Here is a 26,223-nt window from a genome sequence, read left to right as displayed (position 1 = left end):
CCAGGGAGGGTTACTTAGTAGGTGGCCAGTAGGTACCACAGCACTCAGACCAGGTCAGCCAGGCCCAGGGGCTCTGAGGACTTTACTACTCTGTCCTGAGATATTAGAGAGGGCCCTGAAGATCTACTGCTAAAAATCCAGGGACCCTAATCTTGAGATATAGAGATCAGTTCAAAAAAGACCCAGAGGACTTAGAGTGAGCCTAAGCAAGACCAACTGCCCCACCCAAAAAATGTAGCTGGCTCTGGCACAAAGGCCCTGTTTCAAAATTTACTGCAAACACCAACAAGTATCAAAATTTATTACAAATCTAACTCCATAACAACTGTAAGCAGAGACTCAAAGGGGAAAAAAAACAGACTTTCTGCATACCTAGCAGAAATGAAGCAAGAGATTAAAAATCAGAAATAAAAGCTCTGGAGAAAAAAAGGGGAAGGAGTATTAAGTAGTGTAGAGGAGACAGTGGTAAACCTTACTCAAGAAAGGAAAATTCCTGAAAACTAGAATAAATCAAGAGAAATCAATGATTCCATGAGAAAGAAATGTTAGTACAAAAATAAAAAAGATGAAAAAATAGAAGAAAATGTAAGATATCTGAGAGCAAAAATAACTGAACTGGTAAACAAGTCAAGGAGAGATAATTTAAGAATCAATGACCTCCCTGAAAACATGATAAAAAAAAAAGCTGAGACATTGTATTTCAAGAAATCATTAATGAAAACTGCCAAAATCTGTTAGAAACTGAGGGCAAAATGAAGTCAGAAAATTTCCACCACCTGAAAGTTTAGAACCCTAAAAGGAAAAGTCCCATGGACCATCACAATCAAAATGAACAGCTCCCACATCAAAGGAAAAATATAGCCAACATCCAGAAAAAAGAAATTCAGATACCAAGGCACTAGAGTCAGGATTACATAAGACCTAGGAACGTCTACTAAAAACCAGTGTTGATCTTAGAATGTAATATTCCAAATGAAACAGGCTTATAACCAAGAATAATGAACTGCAAAACTGAATATTAATTCTACAGGAGCAAAAAGATCTATGGTCCTATGAACAGGTGAAATTTTTAAAAACAGTATAGACTAGGTGAATATAACAATTAAATTTCACTGTTCCATATATACTATAAAAATTTAGCCAAGAAAAATATATGTGGTTTTATATACATGACTAAGGAAATCTGAAAAGTATGATATAGGCATACCTTGTTTTACTGAGTTTCACAGATATTTCTTTTTTTTTTTTAAACAAATTAAAGATTTGTGGCAACCTTGTGTTGAGCAAGCCTCCTGGTGCCATTTTTCCAACAGCATGTGTTCACACAGTGTCTCTGTCACATTTTGGAAATTCTCGTAATATTTCAAACTTTTTCATTATTATTATATCTGTTACGGTGACCTATGATCAGTGATCTTTGATGTTACTATTGTAATTGTTTTGGGACACCTTTAACTGCACCCAGAAAAGACAGAGAACTTTACAGATAAATGCTGTGTGTGTTCTGACTGTCCCACTGACCAACAATTCTCCCTTCTCTTCTCCCTCTCTTTGGGCCTCCCTATCCTTTGAGACAAAACAAATTGAAATTAGGCCAATTAATAATCTTACAATGTCTTCAAAGTGTTCAAGTGAAAGGAAGAGTCAACTGATATAACAAAACTTCATTGTTTTCTAATTTTAATAAATTGACACAGCTACCCCGACCTTAAACACCCAGCACCCTCATCAGTCAGCAGCCATCAACATCAAGGCAAGACCCTCCACCAACAAAAAGATGATGACTCACTGAAGGCTCAGATGTTAGTATTTTTTAGCAATAAAGTATTTTTTAATTAAGGTATGTGCATTGGGGTTTTTTTTTTAGATATGATACTATTATTGCACACTTAATAGACTACAGTACAGTATAAAGTAATGAAACCAAAAAAATCATGCGACTCGCTTTACCACGATATTCACTTTGTTGCCAGTGGTCTAGAAATGAACCTGCAATATCTGCAAGGGATGCCTGTATTTCAGAAGACAATACCATCTTTATACAGTTCTCATTTAATCAAAATAATGCAAGAAAGAGGATAAAATTTTGATACTGTAGTAATCCTAGATCATTATTCCTCTTGCCTTTGTCTAGAATCTTCTATACCTGAAAGCTTCCATGCTAGAAATGTATCTAACCAAACCCTAGATTACATTAGTGACAAGTAACCAATCAATCAGACCTGTCTCAGGAAGAAGCTTTCTCCCTCCCTTTAAAACCTCGGACCCTTACACTGCACTGTCTTGATGTGGAAGTCCTCCAGGATCTTGTGACAGAGACCATTACACTTGTGTTTCTAGAGGTCAGCCTGGTTGTCCCTTGGAATACTCCCACACACTCCTGGATTGGCAGGGGTGGAAGGGGGTGGCCCACAGGTGGTCATTTTAGGTTTCAAGCTTTCCCTTATATGTATTAAAAATACACTTAATAAAGGCCTATCACTTTTAGCATTCACTGTTCTGTCTGACTCTTCTGTCAAAGTTTCCCCAAGTCCCAGGATGGTTGAAATGTCCTAGAACAGATACTCACCCCCTTATGAAGTTAAATCCATGCGCACATACCAGGAGGTTTCCATAGGCATCAACTTTCAGCAAGTTCCCATATAGTGTGTCAAAGACCAGTCCTCTATATGAAAATTTTTTTAAAAAGTGGTATGAAATAATTGAAGCAAAAATCACATCACAACACTACTATGAACCCTAATCACACTGTAGAGACAAATAAGTAAGTCCCAGAAAGACATAAACATTGGAGGTTGGACTAGATAGATAAAATCTTTAAAATTCTGTAAGACAGGCATCAGATGCCTCCTTCAGGAAGTGATGTACAACTAGATATTCAATGAAAATAAGTTATTAGACCAGAGTCTCTGTGTTAAATCTAGATAACATAGGGGCAGCTAGGTGGTGCAGTGGAGTCAGTAGGTCCTGAGTTCAAATCCAGCCTCAGACACTTGACACTTACTAGCTGTGAGACCCTGGGCAAGTCATTTAACCCCAATTAGGCTCACCAAAAAAAAAAAAAAAGAGAGACAGTCAGATTCTGGATAATTAATCATTTTGTTAATCATGCTAGGAGATAATTAATAAAAAGGGTCAGTGGCACTCTTGAATGCCAAAGAGCCCACTTAATGCTTATATGCCCTCAGAAGAGTGGGCGTCCCCGAAGGTGGCAATCAACTCTGATTGGTTAACAATTAATGAGAAGAATGAGTATTATAATGAGAGGTGGACCTATTCCAATGAGGGGCTGTGAGATGTGACTCTGATCACTCTTGTTCCCAGACCACCCCCAGCCTCAGGCAATCTAGACAAAGGATCTAACCCCTGCCCAAACCTGCCAGAGTGGAACACAATGGACTGGAATTCACCTTACATTAAATTCTCTGTAAGGTTTTCTAATTGTGGGGTAACAACTTCAAGATTTCATCTCATCATCTGCCCTGCCCTAAAACTAAACTTTGACCATTTAATCTCCAAATGAAGAGGGGAAAAAAATCCTGGGTCTCCCCCAATAATTGGTTATTTGATAATCATTTCTCTCATCAGCGATGACAGTCCTATCCCAATGCCATTTACAATTACCTGGTAGGGAATGTAGAATCATAGACAAAACTGAGCAGCTCCTGGGGGTATCCAATGGAAACTAATCTTTCAACGGTCAGGTCAAAACCAAGAGATTCATACTCCGGGGACTTATACACTGCACAAAGAAGAGATCCTTAATTAGTCAACGCAAAAGAACAGTCAATTAAGGCAGAAGGCAAATGAAAGTGATTTCTTCTCTTCTCTTACCATACTTCCCCTCCCCTAAGAGACTGTCATTTTTGTTCTTCCAACTCAGGTTCCATTGTGCTTATGTACACTCTGCTATGGGAATTGTTATGAAACTGTAGAAATGCAGCTTTCCCCTGCAGCTGCTATTTTAATACCACATGAAACTTCCAAAAGCCCAGCAGTAGTCCTTATCTCAGAGGAAACATGCCAAACATTACTTCTTCTTCTACCTACCTTCTCCCTTCCTAGCCCAACGCTATTAAGACATAAAATCTAAATTGTATGGCTATTTATATGGTCAATATTCTCCAAGAGAATATTACTGATGGGAATAAGACTAGAGGTTTATAAATAGTGAAGGCTTCATCACACCTCTGGTGTGACAAGAATCCTTCCATGATTTTATCAAACTTTCTTTTTCCTCTCTGGGAGTCTTTGGCTTGGTGTTGGTTTTACGTTCACTTTTCACCAATGGATTCAACTGCATTTGCTAGACAGAATATACATTTGTTAATCAGTTGTTACAATGTTAAATCTATCAAAATTTCATTAGAAAGAGGTTTCAGTTTGTTACACAGAAAATGATGTTCCTTTAAATAGCTCTCCTCCAAATGAGATGTTTATGCAGGCATCACTCCATCATATAAATAGTAGAGTCAAACAAGCAGGTAGTCAACAAATGATAAAACATATGTGATATCCTTTCATAAACCATGATTAAAAATGCAATCTAATTTTTGCAAATTGGGAGCAGCATTGATAGTTAGATACAGTAGGGAAAGGTAGGAGAGTTGGGTTTCCAATGGGCATGTAAACTTAAAAAATAATCAATGAAAGGAGGTGATGTCATGATACAATGATGGTCTAAGGGGATAAGAAGGTACAACAAATTAATTCCCCTCATAAACGGCTTGAAGAAAAAGATTAATGGAAAGGATATCAATAAATATATAAATCTGTCAGTTTGTTAAGTGGGTATGAGGAAAGTAAAATAACTCTATGTAGTCTCATGATACCACTACTTATATTATTGTTGATCACATATTGCTTTTGATTACTATTACATTATTTCATCCTACTCTCCTGACCAATTTTTCAGTTCCGTTAATTCTGCTTGATCATGATGAAATTTTAAATTATATCCCTCTTTTCCCCTCCCCATACCACCTCAAAAGTCATACTAGAGTAAAAAATGTTCTCCTATCTGCCCATTGAAAAAAATGGAAACTCAAACTTTTATATAGATCTCGGGTCTCTCTCCTCTTCAAAGGGAAATGACAAAAGGGAGACTGCTCACTAGACTCTTTTTGTATCTATCAGGCTGTGGGAACTTAATAGTGCCCCATCATTTGCTATCACTTGCAAGACTAACTCTGAGATTTTTTTACCCTGACCAAAATTCAAACTTTTGAAGCCCTTTGTGTGGTATCGGGAAGATCAGACTGACATTTTGTGTTATATTCTCTTGCCTTAGCACCACACTACCTTCAGAAGATATTTAACCTCTCTGATGTCAAAGGTACCAGGAAACCATTGATAAAACTCTAAGGGAAATGTTTTAATACTATCCCTCCCCACCCTACCCCCAATATGGACCAAATCCCATTACAATAAATCCCATTACAACATTTCTACAAAACAAAAATGCTCTGGCCCACAACCCATTTATTTTGAACACACCATTTTGATACAACAAAACTCCAATACAGATTTTTTTTTCTAAATTGTGCAATGCTTTGGAGTTCATTTTAATAGGATTTGACTTGTACTAAAAATTTTTCAACTATAGCTTTTCATAAATTACTGTATACACCTCAAAACTCCCTAGGAAAAACAAACTAATCTTACACATCACTGCCCATATTTACTCTCTAAAAACACTAGGACTCCTAAATTAGGGAGCTGAGTAAGTACAGAATGATGGAATGATTGCTGATTAAAACCTAGGCCTTTCTTGAAATAGTTTGGAATAAGAACCAAAAACTTTCCTTAGGGATTTCAAAGCAAAACAAGAAATCCTCACACCTTCAAACCATAATTTTAAAACACAATTCCTGGAAACAATTGGAAGAAATGCATTGCACACTTTATAAAAAGAATGGTTTGTTCATAAGGGCAATTTTTTCTATCTGAGAATTTTTCCTGAAAAAGCCATTTAATACAAATGCCTTAAATTTATACAGACCCTTTTTTCCCAATCCAACTCAACACACTTCAAAGGGACAAGTGATAGTTTCCCCATTTTGTAATTGAAAAAAATGAAGCTCAGGGATGGCAAATTATTGACCCAAAGTCATAAAGCAAGTAGAGGTCAGAGTTGGCACTAGAATCCAGCTCTCCTGATTTTCAATCAAGTGGTCTTTCCAGTGAAGTCCACTATTGCCATAGAAGGATTTCTAGACTGCACAAGGCTATCTCAGTGGAGACTTCAGATTAGATCCCTGGTGGTGAAAACATACAGCTCTCCAATTACTCTAACACTGTCCAAAGTAAACTCTACTTTAATTAGTCACAGGTGGGAATGGATTTTGAATGTAGAGAGTCCAAGTTCCATTTTGACAACCCTCTTCATTTCAGCAAGCGCTATATTAATCAGTATGAACTACAAGCTATTGACATTTTCTCACAAGCTGCCCAGATAGTCATTTCAGTAATATGACTACCCAGTCATTAAACTGTCTACTTGAGAAACACACAGTGTAAATGTGCTTTGGGGCAAGAAGGGTGCGGGAGGGATATGCTCCAAGTCCAGCAATACAGAGCACAGGAAAGAGTTTATCCTTCTGTTACTGTTTTTCAGAGAGAATATGTTTAAATCACAATTTGCTGTCCTGGTTACAGGAATATTGTTAATGAAAAGACCCTTTACTCCTGAAACAAAGTAAATATACACTTAAACCCCTTCCTAAAAATATTTTTAAATCCCTTCTCATCCCAGTCCCTGGGAAGACAGCCTTAGTCATTTGTAGGGCACAGGGAATGCCACCTATTCAGGGCTTGCCATGCACAGACTGCCGGGATGTATGCTTCTGCACAGCTGCAGGGGCTCAAGTTTCGACTCTTCTTACAGGCTGGGGGCAAGTAAATGGTGTACAGCCTCAAGCCCAATTGTTAGGTCTGACCTTTTCGTGCCTCCAAAAAGCAGCCCAAGGCTTGAAGCTAAATATAATCATCACAGATTCCCTGCTCATTTATTTCTTCTTTAAAGAGGGTCCTCAGGCCTACCCCAATGGGCTCACATCCCAAAGACAAAAGGACAAGTTATTTTCAGGGCCCCAAGTTCCAAAAGAGAGAAATGTTTCTGCCACTACAGCAGCACACAGTGTTCTCAGATTACATAACTCCACTATAAAGAGAACAGCCAAAGCTTTTTAAGCTGAAGTTACTGATAGCACTTAAAGATACTGTTGGTTCTATAATTATTGATAGCACTTAATTTAGAGATATTTTAATATTAAAGATATTGTTTCTCCTATAATTTGCTTGGGGAAAAAAGAACTAAAAAAATCAACTGAATCTGTAGAGGTGAACCCTCAGACTCTGTTAGGAGTAGTCACCGAATATATAGATGGGCAGGACCGGTGTTAGAAGAGAAAGCCCCCTTGGAATGAGCAGGAAGTTGTGCAGGGAAGTTTGGAACCCTCATGCACTTTTTACCTTTGCTGCCAAGACATACTGTGTAGCAGTTTTATAGGCTTCCTGAAAAAGAAAAGGCAAACCTCTATAGAGGTTTGAGCCTACGCAAAGTGCTGCTGCCAAAATGATAACTCACATGAGGCAGATGCAGATGCAGAGTGTCACTCCAGTCTTGAAGGAGTTACACTGGCTCCCCTGTTAAAAAAAACAAACAAAAAAACCAAGCTGGTTTTAAAACTGTTGTGATGGGCCAGGACAGGGAGGCACCATCTGGGGACTGGGTGTTTACTGGAGCTGCTGCCATCCTGGTGTAAACATCCTCCGGCTTGCAACTGCTAAAATTAGCCTTATCAGATATTCCAAAATACAGGTGTAGAAGATAGTGTAGGTTCTGTTTACTTTTCTTGTACCCTGAATCTGGAACACACTCCAGGCCTGGTCCTGTAATATTAAGTCAAAAGATAGACAGATGGAAAGAAACTCCTTTCATTTGTCTTATCACATTAATTTTTTTTTTACATGACAAGGACTGAATGTAGCTTGTAAGAGTTATCATACTAATAATCATACTGTATCTAGTGAAACAAAGATAACTTCAAAGGACATAAGAGCAAACTAGAATACACTCTCTCCTTGCTTCAAAGTCAACATTTAAGCTGGTAATCTATAAAGGAATCACAATGTTAACCTGTCCCTGCTTCTCCCCACCACAATTTCATACCTTGGCATGGAAAGATAAATCTGGCATACTCTGTCCAGATACCTAAGCTTAAAATAGAGAATGAAACCGATTTGAGTAGACTGTATTTGTAAACACTATTCCCACTGAGCTTGATCAGTAAAAAAAGAAATTTCACTCAAGGCCCAATTCTGTCACTGGGCCCTTTTCTCTTGTAAAGAGTTTTTAGGTTTCCTTTCCTTTCATGAATTGGATATTCTAGATGGCCCCTAAGGTCCCTCCTAAACTCTTAAATTCTGGGTTTATAGGACATTCAGCACAGAAAAGAAAAAGATTACGCTAGAAGTAAAATGAAAGGGATAGGAGATGTTAGTGGCTTTGTACTTGTAATCATTAAGCAAAATACCAAACTGGTTTATTTTGTTTCTCTATTTGGTAACTAAAAAATATTATGAAGTAGCTATTTTATTACATTGTACTTGATAGTGATTAATTTTACCTATACAAAGTTAAAGCATTCGAGTGCCTATTCTAGTTAGAAGAAAACAAGTTGAAAACATGATACATTTAACTATACCAGTTTCTAAGATTGTTACAGCCACATGAATTAACTTCTCAAAAGAACAAAGTTATCTTCTTCAAAGAAACCCATGACCAGGTAGGCCTTGTATCTGTGTGTGTTCTTAGGTATGCTTGGATACACAAACCCTATTGTTTGGCTCCTCCATCAAACAGATCTTGCTGAGAGGGAATCTGATACCAGTGGAAAAACAAAAGAGAACAAATATGATGATTTGTGTTTTAAAGAATTTTCTGTAAAAGAGATAATAAGAAATCAACAAATCATCTCCAGGCCTTTGCACCTTTCACTGCAGTTCCAAACTCTACCTTTAAAATGGCCATTGCATCTTTTTTTGAGGCCCTACTAAGACTCTAAGTTACATGAAAGCAGGAATTATGTCTTTCCCTCTCCAGGATCTAGCCCAAGGCTGTATATAACAGCAAGTGCTCAATAAATATTTGATCAGGGAATGAAGCATGAAAAAAACCCCAACAACCCTACTCATTAATATAGTTATTAGACTGTATGTCTCTGTTCCAGAGATTCAAAGGCACACTTAAATGCAGGTTAGGACCCAGCTATGGGTTTTTAAATATACATTTTTCATGATGTATATACTCTTCCCTCTCCTATCTCAAGAATCTTTAAAAAAATGTTTTCAACATGAACAGGTTTCACTCTTTACCAACATGGAATACACTAAACATAGACCCAGAACAGTACTTTTTAACTCTGATTTTATAACATTCCACCATATTTTAAATGATCAAAAAGAAGACATCACTAATTTATTTGTGAAATTAGAGAAATTTATAACATCCAAGAATCAGGTTGAAGATATTATATTTGAATATACTGGTCCTTAATAACCAGACTAATATTAATTTGCTGGGATCAGAGTAACAAAATCAGACCACCAAAGGTGTCTATCATGACCACAACATCCAGGAAGGTCTGAAGAGTTGTAGCACACATTAATGAAACTAACCAGTAAATGAATGTCATGCCTAAGTTAAGCACAAAAGGAAAATTAAGAATGCAGATTTTCAAATTATGTACAAATATCAGATTTACATTTTTAAAATTTTAAACTTTTCTCTAATGCACAGATTATTTTGGTGAACCAAAAGAGCACAACATATCAGCACTGTTTGAATAAGCAAGACTGACAAACTAAAATCACTAATGTAATTAACACTGTATTTTGCAACTAACAAGAAAATTCAGAAATAAAGATTCTAAGTAGCTGTTAGATTTTTAAAAATGCAATAGAAGCTCAATATATGTCTGTGAAATGTTTGACTAAAATGGTATAGTGATTGGTATAGATGGGTTGGCACACTGTTATAACCAACATCTTGGAGCACTGTGATAGGTTTCTAAAACTTACTGAGTTCCTGACCACCATTTAAGAAAAGTCTTGAAGAAATAAGAAGGCAATTCAAGTGGAAATCCAAAGAGGTACTCACGTTTTAATAACCACAAAGTATCCTGGAAAATGTTGCTGCTAAAACATGCATCTCAAGGAAATAAAAGAAAATCATAGCAAACAAATGTGAAACTTAAAGAGTTCGAAGGTCACGTTGACCCAATCTCCTATTGTAATGCAATAACAATTTGAATAACCTTAGACTAATCCTTTCACATGATTGCCCCCCAAAAATAAATGTTCAAAATGATAGTAGTAATGAGCACCACCACATCTTTCTCAAAATCTCACCCTTCCACAGCTTTCCCAAGTAACTCTTCACATCATCCTTGACACATCAAGTTTGATCCCCAAGGCTTTACCTAAAGCTTTTTTGCTTAACAGTTTGACTCCATTATAACTACTTGTCTCTTCAATGACCACGATCCCCAAAATAAATAGTAACAAGAAACTCTGTAAGCATATAAAAGAAAAAGAATAAAAGAAAGCCATGGTATAAAAAAGCCATTTTAATTTTAAAAAAAATGCATCTGGAAAGTTTTCTGTGAGATGCAAGGAAAAGCAACAGAATAAATTTAAATTTGCTGAAGATTTTTTAAAAAGCACATGCTACTTTATTCACAAGTCATGACAAGCTTGGATGTTGAATATGGTTCCATGGATCAATAGCTGGCAGACAGATAAATTTATAAATATGAATGAAGGGTGGCCACGTACCCAATTAAGCACTGTGTATAAGGGAAAGCCAGGTTTCTTAAATAATTTTTCCTAATTTTGAAATGCCCTGAAAAAATATGCTACATACTGATAACAACACTGAAAAAAGGTTATTGGAAGACATCAAATAGAACACAAAGAGAGTGAACTTGGAAACAAATCAGTTTTCCAATATTCAGCATTCCATGTTACAAATGACTACCTTCTTTCTCAGTATAATGAGCACCAAAGTACCACCTACTTACAAATGGCCCCCATTCCATAAAATATTTTTATTATTAATCTTTTCAAGAGGTGTAAGAAAATTCTCTTAAAACATTTATTTCCTTACAAGAACAAAAGTGGTTTACAACCACCTGAGAAAATAGAAAATGGAAAAACATCCTGGATTTGTAGTCCAAGGAGATGGGTTTGAGGTTTGAATCCCACGCTCTGTCACTTGGATACATGGATGATCTTAGGGAAGGCACTGAACTTGTCTGGGCCTAAGTTTTCTCATCTGCAAAAATAACAGGCTGGACTAGATAATTTCTAAGGTCCCTTCAACTCTAAATCTACAAACCTATGATCGAATGAAGAAAGAAACTAGAGACGTTAAAGAACAACAGTAACTAATTTTACAAAGATAATTCAGTACTTCCAAAGGATTTTAATGTCAAATGATTAAGAAAGGGCTAATAGACAAAGGGGTAAGTAGTACAGTTACTCTTCTCAAATAAATGAGGGGAAGTATAAGTAGAAAAATTTTCCATTGGCTACCAAGAAACAGAGTTTTCTTTCTTTGATTCTAGGACCATCAGTTTTTGAAACTTCTTTTTGAGGGACATGCTTATTTGGATGTATAAATTCTGATATACTGGGGATTTTTTTATAGCTTCATTACTTAACAGTCACACTACATAATTATTACCTTATCAGCTTTATGAAGTTACTCATCATAAGGATAAGTGACATGTAAGCGCCCTTCACAGATAGACTTAAAAAAAAAAAGAAATTCGGAATCTGGCACCAAATAAAATTTCTCAATCTCTCCACGTTCCCTTCCCTTTCTCTTGGATGTTGTGCCCTCAAGTATTTTTGGTTGATTTTTAATCTAACCATTTACCAAGTTTGTTTAAACCATTTTGGTAAGAGAAAATAAAACCCCTTTTGATTGGAAATACAGTAGCAAATTAAGATAATATGATAAAATTTTTCTTATAAGATGAATGTTTCCCCTTAGAAATTAATTGTATACATTTTTATGAATCTACCAATAGCAATATGACAAACTCTTCAAAAAGTAGAATACTTTCACATCTAATATTCAATACCTTTTACTGGGGGTGTAGCAACTCATGCCTCATATACAAAACTCTAAAATAAAGAGGACAACATACTTAGTGACCTGAGAGGTAATTTTAAAGAATTTTTTTTTTTACATTTTCCAGGCAGCAAGATAAATAAATAGTAGCCATGGTATCTTAAGGACTCTCCCAGTCTTCTTTGAAGATGCTGACCCACACTGATTGTTTAGGCTACTTTTTGCACTATGCTTACCTTTGGGAGACTTCCTGTTAGACCAAAAACGTCAGATAAGTTGGGCCTTGAGCTGACCTCACACTTTCCATAGGAAATTAAGTCAGCATGCCAAGTCAGTCATCATTCCTATACGAAGTATCTTAGTTTGGAAAGGCTTTCAGATGTCATTTGCAAAGCATCCATATCCAGTCATGTATTTTCTCAAATAACAGATATCATATTACAACTTACCATGAAAGATCCACGACACTTTTTTACATTAAAAGAAAATCCCACACACAAAAAGGCTACAAGAGTACCAATGTAGATCAATCCCAAACTAAAGCATGTCCCTCTTTATTACTCCTAATATCAGTCTCTTTCTGAAAACCTCCAACAAGGAACTCACTAGAACAACTCTTAATTGTCAGAGTTCCTTCTTGAAATTATTATGGACTATGTTCTAAAATATTTATAGTGGCTCTCTTTCTGGTAGCGAAGAACTAGAAATTGAGGCTAAGCAAGTTGTGGTATAGGACTGTGATGGAATACCACTGTGCTGTAAGAAAGGTTGAGCAGGTTGATTTTAGAAAAACACGAAAAGTGAAATTAGCAGAACAAAGAGAACACTGTATACAGTAACAGCAATATTGTTCAAGAATAACTGTGAACCACTAAGTTATTGAGTATTATAAATACTCAAATCAACTATAAAGGACCTAATGAAGAAAGTTATTATACACCTCGAGAGAAAGAACCAATAAATAGAAGCACGCATAAGTATAGTTTTATATATATATGTACATATATTTATGTACACATATATTGTGTGTATATAAACGTGTTTGTGAAATAGTGGCCTTCTCTAGGTGCAGAGGGGGAAGAAACAGAGGGAGACAGCTTGGAACTTAAAATGTAGCAAAAAAAATTAATTTTAAAAAAGGAAAAAAGAAAATAACATGGAAATAATGTTAGAAAACTTTTCATATACTTTGACTTAATCCATTGTTGGAAATATACTCTGACTTATAAAAAATATACATGTGAGTTACAGAGAGAACTTTTTAAAAGATTTTGTTCAAAGATTTTCTTAGGAGCATTATATGTAATAAGAAAAAACTTGGAGCCACCTAAATTTCCAAAAACAAGTGAATGGTTAAATAAACTATGATTCATTAATGTAAAGAAATAATGCTAAAAACATTAAGACTAACAAATAAGGAATACAAAGTAATTAGGAAAGACTTTTATGAAATGCAAAATTTTAAAAGCAGATCTCAAAGCTAGAACCACATAAGAGGAAAACTGAGTAAGAATAAATGGACAAAGAATACTGATGGAGACTTATGAGGGAAATGAAGGAAAAGTTGTGATGATTTATGCACTGAAATTAATTAAAATGTAAAGAGTTACTAAGCAAGGTTATTGGTTGTACTGACATTCACTAGTGTTTTTAATAAAACATTTTTAAAAAGTAATATGCATATAAAGTTCTTTCTTTTGCTGAGACAAAAATCTATTTCCCTATAACATTCATCCATTAGTCTTCGTTTTGCCTGTTTGGGGCCAAGCAGATAAAGTCCAATCCCTCTTCCATAGGACAACCCTGCAGATAGTTGCACATGGTAACAATATTCTTCTTCCTTAAAAGTACAATAACTTTTTACCTCACAGTTACGAGGCATGTACCCCAAGGACATAAATGATAGAAGGAAGGTCCCACACACACACAAAAATGTTTGTAGCCGTGTTCTTTTCAAGAGAAGAGAACTGTAAGGGGAGTGGATTGCCTGGCCCAGGAGCCTCCTGACAGAACATTATTACGCCACTGAGAAACCTGGGGGAGCCAGCACAGAACATGGAAACTAATTCTATGGGACTGAGGCTTTCATTTCAGTGACCAATGGCGAAGGCCTTCAGAAGCCCTGGTGGGGAGCACTCCTGCCTCTCAGCGTAGAGAGGGCACCACTGGGCATGGAGTGAAGTGTCCACTCTCAAACTGACCAATGCTCTGACTTATTTTGCTTGACTTTACTTATTTGTTAGGGATGGTTTGGTGAAGGGGAGACAAGAATAGTAACAATAAGCACAAGTGAAAAAAGGAAAAGCATCAGCAAACCATTCGCAGAGAAAAATGAAACATGGATAAGACAAATTTGCACTGATATTAGTTTCCTATAGATAATAAAATGTTCCAGGACTTGTTACAGACAGCTACCCGCAGCACTGATTTATTCAAGTGCCTTTAATGCCAGCGAATCTGGTGAGGATTTAAGATGCTGACAGACAACTGGTCAAAGCGTCCAAGCTTTCTGTCTAAGTAAGCACACCATGCAAAAAATGTTCATTTAAATGTCAAGTTTGTTGAGTCAATTCCAAGTCTAATAAAACACGGTCAGAGTGTGTACCAGGCACGAGAGGCTAATGAGCAAGTGCCAGACCACTAGTGCTTCCAGCAAGCAGACCCTGAGAGTTGGTGCCAACCACAGCTTTCTAAATAATAATAATACTTGCTTTGGGGCAGGGCAGAATCTTTATAGTTACCTTCTTTCTCTTTCTCTGTTCCCCCAACACAGGCCTTATCAGTTTCTTGGGTATGTTTATACAAACTACTTTTGGACCATAAGTGGATATGTTTTTAAAAATTATATTTTTCATTTTATTCCCTTTGGCCCAGAAGAAAAGAAAAATATTTGAATACAGACTTTTTTGTGTATTTTTCCAAGGACTTGAAAAACTTAAAAATGGTATTTTGATGTAATAATTAATAATGAAAATAAGACAAGTTATTCATATGATGCCACTCAACCTTTAGTTTTCAAGATGCTAAATGTCATACAATACACTTCCTCTTCCCATCTTTGAAAAAGTAGAAGACCACAGGTATGAAGTGTTGCATATACTACTGAACTAAGCTGATGTTTCAGTAAGTTTTACTGAATTGCATTTTTGTCTTTCTTTTTTATTCTTTCCCTGGGTATGGAAGGGAAAAGATAGCAACACATTTTTAAATGGAAAAGTTATACGATAAGGTGATTTTTTAAAAAGTAGACAATGTTCATTTTCTTCAACTCTGAAAATGAAGGGGCTTGACCTTTGGACACAGCAATGTTACTCCTGGGAATATATACCACAGGAAGTTCAATGACAAAAGAAAAAATTGTGGGCACACACATATATACACACATACATATATAATTACAGTAGCAAAGAAGAGAAAGAAAAGTAGGTGCCTCAACAGGGGAATAACTAAAGAAACTGTGGTACATGAATGTAATAAAATATTATTATACCATTACAAATTACAAGTATGAAGAATCTGGAGAAACTTGACAAGGCCTGTATGAATTAAAGCAGAACAAAGTAAGACAATCTAGTACAATTTACACGATGACCACAACAACACAAAGAACAACAACATGAAAATTTTTAGGACTCTCAGCACTACTGAATCGTGACTTGAGCACACCAGCTGATGAAGCATGCCTTCTCTGTCTATGCAGAAAGGTGAGGAACAGGCTCTCTCTATCCAGACAAGGCTAATGTGATTTGTTTTGCTCCACTGTACTTAATTATTACAAAAGAGAATTCTCTCAGGAGAATTGATAGTAATGATAGTAAGATTAAAAAAAATCAATAAAATATTAAAAAAAGAAGAAAGGACTTAGATAATCTCTACAATCTTCGTTATTAAATCTAAAATTCTATCAAAATTAGGTCATAACAATGTTTGTGCATAAGGAAAAAATTTTACAGTATAATGCTCAAATGAAAGAGCAAAAGTTGCCAAAAAGAGAACGAAGTATCTGGCTTTCAGATATTACTGCTATGTCTATAACAGAAGAAAGGAATCACTGCTTCCTTATTTGTAGGTTCTCAACTTTAAAAACAAAACAAACCCTAGAGTTTGGTGGCTATGTTCCTTCCTTTCAGCAAGGCTTTAGAGGACTCAACTTTGAACACCATCAATAGTAGCTATTTATTCCTATGGAGAATATATATTTCTATTGGAGACAAGGTGCTTGCTTGCTTGCTACATGCTCAAAAGGCTCAGAACAAAGAAGAATGAGAAAATCTAAATACGATTCAAATTTCAAAGAAAATTGGAATCTTGATTCTTCTGCCTGATATCTGAAGATCCACAAAAGGAGTTGGAATTATTTTTATAAACTTCATGAAAAAATAACGTGTTAATTTTATAAAGAAACTATGTTACAAGTAAAGCATTTTAATGCTCCTACACTGATAAAAATGGCATGGAAATGAAAATGGCATGCTTTAAAAAGTGTTGGATATACCACAAATTTCCCCAAAGTGTATTCTCTCCTATCCTCACTCACCCTACTAGAGTTGAAAATATTTTGCCATGGCGTCAAGATTTCTGTAAATTTTACATTCCTAACTAAGAATATTAATTTTTCACTCCATGCAATTTTGTATTTATCAAGGTCATCAACAATACAAAGATCCAATTTCTTAGTTCGACTGAAATAGATTTGTGTTTTTCTCCATATTTTTCACATTTTCCATTTGATGCAAAGTTCAGGACAGTATTTCTTCACTTTCCTTAACATAAGTAGCAAGAAAGGGACAGTGATGATTTAGAGGTGCCATTAAGATTGGGCCTAAAGATACAGGATTCCTTCAAAAGAAAAAGAAGCATCATGGCTCCAACACCTCTTATACCCAGACTTGTTCTCACTTTCTCAGCAGCTGTTGCCTAACATTCTGCTCCTTAAGAAACCACGTTTTGCAGATTAGCAGTTTGTCAGATGATGATTTATATTTATGTGTTAGTGATACAAGAGCCCTGTCATTCATTTAATCAGAAGACATTTTTCCATTTGAAATTTTAATTACAGGTTTCTGGATACAACATTACAAAACAAAGCAACAAAACAGGTACCTATCCATACCCTTTAACCCAGGGATCCCATTATTGACAATAAACCCTATGAAAGTCAATGACAGAAAGGTCCCTCACATAACATACCAAAATATTCATAGCAGCATTTTATAGTAGCAAAAACTTGGAAACAAACTATGTGCCTGCCAATTGGTGAAGGGCTGAACACATGATGGCGTACAAATGCAGTAATACTGCATTATAAGGAAAAACAGATGTGGCAAATTTGAAGGAACTTAGAAATCCCTATATCTAGCTTCTTCTCTCCCCGCCCTGCCAAATCCTCTAATATACATATGTGTTATATATAATTTGAAATGTGTCCTACTCTCCAAGCAAGGTAAGTAGTATAACAAGAAAATTATTTACATGCCAGATACCCTTCATTTCCACTTAGTAAAATGGAGGTTCCTTGGGCAGGGAGGGGCTATTTCATTTTTTCTTTATTATCTCCAACATCTTCCTTAGCACTGTCTTGCACATAATAGGTACTTAATGTCTATCAAACTGTTCAGTTATATTACTAGACATTATAACATTCTTTATTCAGAAATAACTGACATTTATTAAAATTACAGTAGAACTAATGGAAAATTTATTAACATTAAGTAACCACAACAATTTCTCTTTTCCCAAATTAAAAAAAATGGAAACTTTCCTAATTATATCAACTTACTTGTCCTACAGCCAAATTCTATCACATTTTTAAATAGATTTTTTTTAAATAACAGAAGTTCAAAAAGATTTTTATTTCTAAGAGTTTAATAATACACTGTCTTCAGTAATTCCCTTTCTCATAGGAAATTTAAAGAATTTTAAATGATTATTTACTATTAATCTCTAAAGATATATATCTTCACCTTATCATTTACCCTGAAAATCAGGCTACAATAACAATAATAAAGTAATACTATCACCAATTATAACACAATCACTTAATTTCATAGTTAGATGGGACATCAGTAGTCTAGTATAATCTACAGCTGAGAAGCAATCAACTCATCACAACATGTACAACAAGCTGTACTAAGACCTCCAAATAAGAAAGAATCCATTACCTAATGAAGCAGTCAGTTCCACTCTTGGATAGTACTAATGAGCAGACATCTTTCCTAAGCTCCAAGCTGAATTTGCCCCTTTGCCACTTCTACACCCCGCCTTCCAACTTGTGGTTCTGCCACTAGAACCAAACAAACAGAACCAGTTTAACACCAGTTCAAGAGAACATGACAAGCTCTTTAAACTTTCCTCATACCTCTCCAGTCTCTTGATTCATTCATATATTCATTTGACAAGCTATATTCAATGACTACTATGTACCAAGCACTGGGGTAAGTATTGGCTAATAATCTCCCTATTTTTTCCAACTCATCTTCACATGATAAGGCCTTAAGGCTTTTCCCCATCCTGGTTGTCTACCTTTAGATGCCTCCAGTTTATTACCGTTCTTTCTAAATTGGGAGGCCCGGAACTAAAGACAACACTCAGATGTGGAATGACCTGGTCAACTGCAGCAAACTCCTCACCTCCTTACAGCCTGGAAGCTGTGCTTTTCCCAATGAAGCCTAAAGCTGAATAAACTTTTTTGGTTGCTACGTCACATGGCTGCCTCCTACTGAGCTTTCAGATAATTAAAACACCCAGAAAAACTGAATGAAAATTCTACTACCTCCATCTTATGCTTGTGAAGTTATTTTTTTTTAATATACATTTAAGGCTTTATATATGTCCCTCTTAAATTTTATCTTCTGGGATTCAGCCCAATGTTGTTCTAGCCTGTCAAGACCTTGCTGGATTCTAAATGTCATTCCCCTGTGTTAGCTATCCCTGCTGACCTGGAGTCATCTGTAAATATGGAACATCATCTACGCCCTTATTCAAGTGACTGATAAAATGTTAAAAAAAAAAATAAGCCAAGGGTCACAGATCTCCAGCAGCTAGGTGGCACAGTGGATAGAGTATCAGGCCTGGAGTCAGGAAGACCCAAGTTCAAATCTGGCCTCAGATCTTTACTAGCAGTGTGACCCTGGGCAAGTCACTTTAACTTGTTTGCCTCAATTTCCTCATCTGTAAAATGAGCTGGAGAAGGGAGATGACAAATCTCTCCGGTATCTTTGCCAAGAAAAGCCCAAATGGGGTCACAAAGAATTGCACATGACTGAACAACAATACAGTGCCACTCCACAGAAGACCTCCTGCCAAGGTGTAAATGAATCATTAACTACTCCAAGTCAAACCATTCAGTTTTGAACCCATCTAATTACTGTACTATGATTAAGCCACATCTTTCTTCCTTTTCCACAAGAATAGTATGAGATACTTTATCAAACCTGTTGTTTAAAGATAGTTATACAGTCCACATCATTCCCCTAATGTATCAGTTTGTTAACCCTGTCAAAAAAGGAAACAAACTTAGTCTGGCACCACCTATTTTTGATGAAACTATGCAGGCTTTTTGTAATCCCTGTTTCTTTTTCCTAGATGAGTCAGAGAAACTAAAAGAGTTAGGCCCAATAAATAATAATTCCAAGAAGAAGAATGTCTAGGTAAATAAAACAAAGGGTAGGTTAAAGACACAAAGGCATTCTTTTCTTTCAGAGGTCACAGAATCAGAGTAAGGCACATGATTAAACCCAAAGCTTAAGCTAGGGTTATACTTCTCTCAGTTTATATTCAATTAAGGATATTGTCTTGAACAAAGATAAGCCAACAAACATGAATGTATGTGTATATACATATATAGTGTGTATATATATACACACATATATATACATACCACACACACATATATACATAAATACATCGATAATAACTAAATACTATATAAAGAACAAATGTGTTAGAAAAAAAGAGGAGCTTGTGCGCTACATATAGATCATACTGTTTCTTTTTTGACATGCTGAATTACTGGATCATAAGCAAACTGTGAGAAATTCTACTTATTATTTATATAACACATTTAAGCAAGATCAGACCCTGAGGACCATAATTTAGTAGCATTCAAACTGAACAAAAAGAATGAATATGAGATACTACTCCTCTACCAAATACTCCCCCAAACTCCTCTTGCTTTAGCATTACCAGAATTTGCCATCAATGACCCAAGCCATCTGCAATCTCAACTTATTTGGTAGCTATAATGACCTTTGATATCCTATACTTCTCTCCTTCTTGTTAGTTGCTGGATTATTCTAAATGACTTCCTAGATATCTATATCATTCAACCTCTGCCCCACCCCACCCCAGTTGGAGAAAATATTACAGGAACAGCTTGGCTATAATTAGTACTCCCTCAATAATTAACATTCCCTAAATGATCTATCATATGATAAACTGAAAGATCTATACTTTTGTAACAAAAACTCATTATTTGATGAAAACTGGAAAACAGTATGGCAGAAACTAGGTACAGACCAATATTTCAAGATAAGGTCAAAATGGGCACATGATTTACACAAAAAGAGATACCATAAGCAAATTAAGAGAGCATGAAATAGTTTATCTGTCAGACTTATGGATAAGAGAAGAACTTAGGATATAAGAAAATATAGGAACATTACAAAATGTAAAACAAATCATCTTGATTATATATAATTTAAAAGTTTTTGCACAAACAAAACCAATGCAACCAAAATTAGAAGGAAAGCAGAAAACTGGAGGGAAAATTTTGCAACAAGTATTTCTGAAAATTTCTCAGATATATAGAGAACTGAGTCAAATTTATAAAAATATAAGTCATTCCCCAACTGATAAATGGTTAAAGGATATGAACAGGCAGTTTTCAGATGAAGAAATTAAAGCAATCTATAGTCATATGAAAAAATGCTCTAAATCACTATTGATTAGACAAATACAATTTAAAACATCTCTGAGGTACCACCTCAAACCTATCAGATTGGCTAATACGACAAAAAGGAAAATGTTAGATGTTGGAGGGACATGGGAAAACTAGAACACTAAAGCACTGCTAATGGAGTTGTGAACTAATCCAATCATTCTGGAGAGCAATTTGGAACTATGCCCAAAGGGCTATAAAACTGTACATACCCTTTGATCCAGAAATACCACTGCTAGGTCTATATCCCAAAGACATCCAAAAAGAGGGAAAAGGACCTATTCGTATAAAAATATTTAGAGCAATTCTTTTTATGGTGGCTAAGAACTGGAAATTGAAGGGATATCCGTCAATTGGGGAATGCCTAACAAGCTTTGGCATGTGACTGTAATAGAATATTATTGTGCTATAAGATATGACAAACAGGGGGCAGTTTTAGGTGGCACAGTGGACAGAGCACTAGCCATGGAGTTAGGGGGAACCCGAGTCCAAATCCAGCCTCACTTGACATTTGACACTTACTAGCTGTGTGACCCCAGGCAAGTCACTTAACCCCATTGCCTAGCCAAAAAACAAAACAAAACAAGAAATGACTAGCAGGATGATTTCAGAAAAACCTGGAAAGACTTACATGAACTGATGCACAGTGAAATGAACAGAACCAGGAGAATGTTGCAATACTGTTCGATGAAGAACTGTGAATGACTTGGCTATTCTCAGCAATGCAATGATCCAAGACAATCCCAAGGGACTAATGATGAAGCATACTATCTACCTCCAGAGAAAAACTGATTGTTTGAATACAGACTGAAGCATGCTATTTTTGACTTTCTTTCATTTTTTCCTTTTATTAGAGTCTTCTTGTACAAAATGACTAGCATGGAAATGTTTTGCATAATCACACACGTATAACCTATATCTGATTGCTTACCATCTCATGGAGAGGGAGAGGGGAGGGAGGAAGGGATAGAATTTGGAATTCAAAACTTTAAATAAAAACATTTTTTTAAAAAATTGATATTTCTTTTAGATTATTTCCTCCCCTTTACCCCCCAATATTTAAAAGCTCTAGCAAACTTAGATCACTTCCAACATGTACCAGTTGACTAATTGGCTAGTCAACCAAGACTCGCACTGTCATTGTAACAAAAACATTTATTCATAACAGAACTGAAAAACAAAGCAAAAGAAATTCAATTTGATTCAATTCAACAAGCATTTATTAAGTGCCAACTATGTGCCAGGCACTATGAATACAATTTTATTCTCTTCCCTCCAATCCCTTCAAAAACACATGTGACTTCAATATGGAAAGTCTTGGCAAAATCTCTGGAGCCAGCATGGTGGAGAGTAGTAGTGTAAATTTCTGTGAAGCAGTGTCAGTTTCTCTACTCATATTGCTAGGCATTATTATTTGGAAATAGTTGGTAGTCTCATGCCCATGATAAAATTGTCGCTGTCCAGATAACCCTAACCTTTAGCTACCCTCTTCATTTAGCCCATGAATAGGCCATAAAGGTGTATGCCTCAGATATTCATTAAATGACCAGAATATAATTATAACCTGAGGATTTATTAGACACAAGATACTCTAAAATCCTAGCACTCAAAAATCTCCTCTGAGTACTTTAAAATATGCTCTCCCCAAACACAGATGCATGTTGGGCTATGTCTCCTTCTCCTTTTCTATCATGAAGTCTAAGATGGATTGGTCAGTCACTCCCCACTTAGGTTTCCAGCATTTCTACCATAATAATTCCTTCCTTTTTGTAAGAATCATATCCAAGATAGAAGTGCCCCATGTTTCTCAACCTTTCAAGCGATTGAATTATCAGTAAAGAAAGCCCAGAAATAATAGGTGCTCTGCTTTTAGTAGATGCCCAGATAACTGAAATCTACCCCCCCCCATTATGACTATAACATGCCTCTGTGCTAGGGATTGTGATTTATTTATTTTTTCTATCCTGGTTTTCTATAATATATTCCAATGAAAATGTCATTTTTGTTTCCATCCCTACATATCTTTACCCCAATGTTCTCTATTCTTCTTCCCTCTCTCTCGATCCTGAATTTTCTCGTACAAGGAAATATCATGATAAACAATGCTATACACGATCCCCGTAACTTTTGCATATCCTGTTCCTTTAAAATAAGGTACACCTGTTGTTGGCCAATATTCCAATCACGAATATTAATGAATACTAGACTGCCAAATCTTAGTAATGTCTACCAGTTCAAATTTGCTTCTTTTCATTAAGATCTCTAGTGTACCATGTTTGTCGTCCATATTTGGTGCATCTCTGAATAGGCATCTGAAGTCACAGGTGTAGTTCTAGTGCTCTTTCTTTAATCTCTTGTGAATCTCTACTAATATTCTTCTTTCTAGATTATAGCTAGACTCAATGGTATCTAGTTTGGTGAATGTAAGTAAGCAATTTTTACATTTATTTCTTTTCAGTTTAAAGCCCTTTTGATTAGATGTATTAAGACAGTTGAAAATATAGTCTTACCAACCATGTTAGGTATACTCCAACCTTGGCCAGGAGATAGTTATTCTTACATTTTCAGATGTGGTCCATAAATCTAAATCTCATTCTCAAACACCATTAAAAACAACAACAACAACAACAACTAGCTATTTACTACCAAATCTGAATTTTCTCTACGGAATCCTCTGCCTCTCGTCATCAGAAATGATGGAAACAGCAGATCTGTTCCTAAGGTTTCTAATTTCTTGTCTACAACTTCCTAATCTTTATGACAATAGTATATTTCTTCTGGATGGATCATTGATAACTATGTAAATTATCAAAAGTAGGTAATGATTATCAGGTTTGACAAATCTTTAGAGTTTCCCTTTGACATTCTGAATACATGCCCTGGATAAATATCAGATCTCTCTACTGTTATCAGGTAGACAAATATCTATCTCAGTAACCTTCAATGGGGAGTCACCAAGCTTCCTCTGACCATTTCTGGATAATCTCTTGTACAACAACCCCTGTGGATCCATCACCACATTCCCTGAAAGACAAGTGCCTAATTCCTCCTCAAAAGGTCCAGACTACCCCAATGCTACATTCCAAATGTTTAGTAGATTCTTCTTCTTCCCATTCTTTTATGGGTATATATTTATATATATATATTTTTACACACAGTGCTGCCCCACCCCCAACTTACTAACATAATTCAGGCTTCCCCTCTCCCTCTTTAAATCCTTTTTCTTCATTTTTTTAAACAATGAAACTTCGTGTGTGTGTGTGTGTGTGTGTGTGTGTGTGTGTGTGTGTTTAAAGGACATTTTATTCTCCCTGATAATTTGAAGAGCAGAGAAGTATTTTTTTAAGCACTTTTACCTTTTCTTATAGAAGAGAAACCCACCTGCATTAGATGTCAATTAACTAGTCAGAGTAGAAAGAAAAACATCATATATAGTATATGGGTCAAAATTCTCCCTGTTCTCTATCTTATTTCTGAAAATAAGATCTTCAGACTACAATATCATTCTTTTTAAAAACAGTATAATAATATTTCATTTTACATGTAAAGACAATTTTTAACATTCATTTTGAAAAAACTGAGTTCCAAATTTTTCTCCCTCCCTTCCTTCCCCCCATAAAATGGTAAGCAATTTGATATAAATTATATGTGGCCAATCATATAAATTATATTTCCATATTAGTTATGTTGTGAAAGAAAACACAGACCAAAAGGGAAAAAAAACCCATAAAGTAAAAATAGTGTGCTTCAATCTGCACAGAATACATTATCATTCTTGATTCCCCTCCCTAAGTTTCAATTTCCTCATATGTAAAATGGGAACAATAATCTTTTTTTTTTAACCAAGTCTGTTATTTGACCAGTATTAGGAACTCCCAATGAGAAACTTCCTCTACTAATCAGCACCTGCCTTTCAACTTGGAAAGTTTGCTAAGGCAACTGAAAATTAAATGACTCATCCAAGGTCACAAGAACCCAGGTCTTTCGACTTCCAGGCTGGCTTTCTATCCACTCTACCACACTACCACTCTGAACAAAAACATATCACAGAGATGAAGAAAGCACCTGATAAACCTTCAAGTGCTAAAGAAATGTGTTATCATTCTAAATATTTGTTTGATTGAACTTTGAACAAATTTACCTGTAATGCTTTTGGTTAACCAGAGAAAAATTTCTCAGGGAAGACATATCAAAGGTAAAGGGTTCCTTTCTGTGTGTCATAACCCCAGAGAAATAGATTAATCCTCTTATCTGTACCTTTTCAACTGCCAGATGAGAAGCTTCATTAACTTGTAAACATTTTAAGAGAAAAAACTCAATAATCTCTGAAACAATCTTTCTTTTGCTTAATTCAATTAATAAAGCAAAGTTTATCTTTATTTGCACAATAAAAGTAAAAAAAGTCCATCCCTGAAAGACAGCTTCATAGAGAAAAGCAGAAAATTTAGATTTATCTTTAGGCACAGTATTAAAAGCACCACAAACATTAGACTAAAATGAAACCAGTTTTATCTGTTTTATCTATCTTTACTCATGGACCAAATCTCAGTCTTATGTAGTAAATATTATAGTTCAAAAGTTTCTATTGAAGTAACCTGATCCAAACAGGGAATCTTTTAACATGGCGACAAAGCATTTGTCAGTCACATGGGTATGTTAAATAATTAAGAATTTATTAAACTACCTGGCATTAGCACAGCACTATGCTAACACTGGTTTTCAAGATACCAATTGCTAAACAAATATAAAATGGTACTCACCAGCAAGTGTGTAATCCATATCAAAACCAAAACACTTTATCTTTTCCATGGCTAAACTCCGGTTCACAAATACCCTACAAGAAGTAAAAAGAGATCTATGTCAATTAGCTTTGCAACTAAAATGTCTAAACTGTCATGGAGCTGCTTCTACAAATTATTTTATTTAAGGTCACACAATTAAGATCCTATACCTAAGATATCCAGATCTTGTTCATACAATGAATAAAATATTACGGAAAAATAAATGGATAGGAATTTGATCAGGGATTTTAGAGGGCATACTAGTATCAATGCCACGTCTCATAAGGGTATGGCTGCTCTTTATCTCAAGCTCCAAACCTGTTAATACATGACTATTTCTGTGTTCCCCACCTTATGAAAGT

The 26,223-nt window shown here is 35.6% G+C and overlaps 1 protein-coding gene across 3 annotated transcripts in view; it reads right to left on the bottom strand.

Moving 5' to 3' along the window:
* Window positions 1-26,223, bottom strand: part of NT5C2 (5'-nucleotidase, cytosolic II) — a 106,740-nt gene that overhangs the window by 30,019 nt on the left and 50,498 nt on the right. For 2 of the 3 annotated variants that reach the window (XM_020967706.2, XM_020967712.2), the window contains 3 exons: window positions 25,841-25,914; window positions 3,625-3,742; window positions 2,570-2,665 (listed from right to left, as the gene is read on the bottom strand). In XM_020967706.2, coding sequence (XP_020823365.1) covers window positions 2,570-2,665; window positions 3,625-3,742; window positions 25,841-25,914 — 288 coding nt within the window. Of the gene's footprint in view, window positions 1-2,569; window positions 2,666-3,624; window positions 3,743-25,840; window positions 25,936-26,223 lie in introns of all 3 variants that reach the window. The other variant, XM_020967693.2, reaches the window with a different exon arrangement.

This window comes from Phascolarctos cinereus, unplaced genomic scaffold (assembly GCF_003287225.1).
Source record: "Phascolarctos cinereus isolate Bilbo 61053 unplaced genomic scaffold, phaCin_HiC Scaffold_3;HRSCAF=262, whole genome shotgun sequence".
Taxonomy (NCBI): domain Eukaryota; kingdom Metazoa; phylum Chordata; class Mammalia; order Diprotodontia; family Phascolarctidae; genus Phascolarctos; species Phascolarctos cinereus.
The sequence above is the reverse complement of the archived record's forward strand: the minus strand, read 5'-3'. Positions and strand labels throughout refer to the sequence as shown.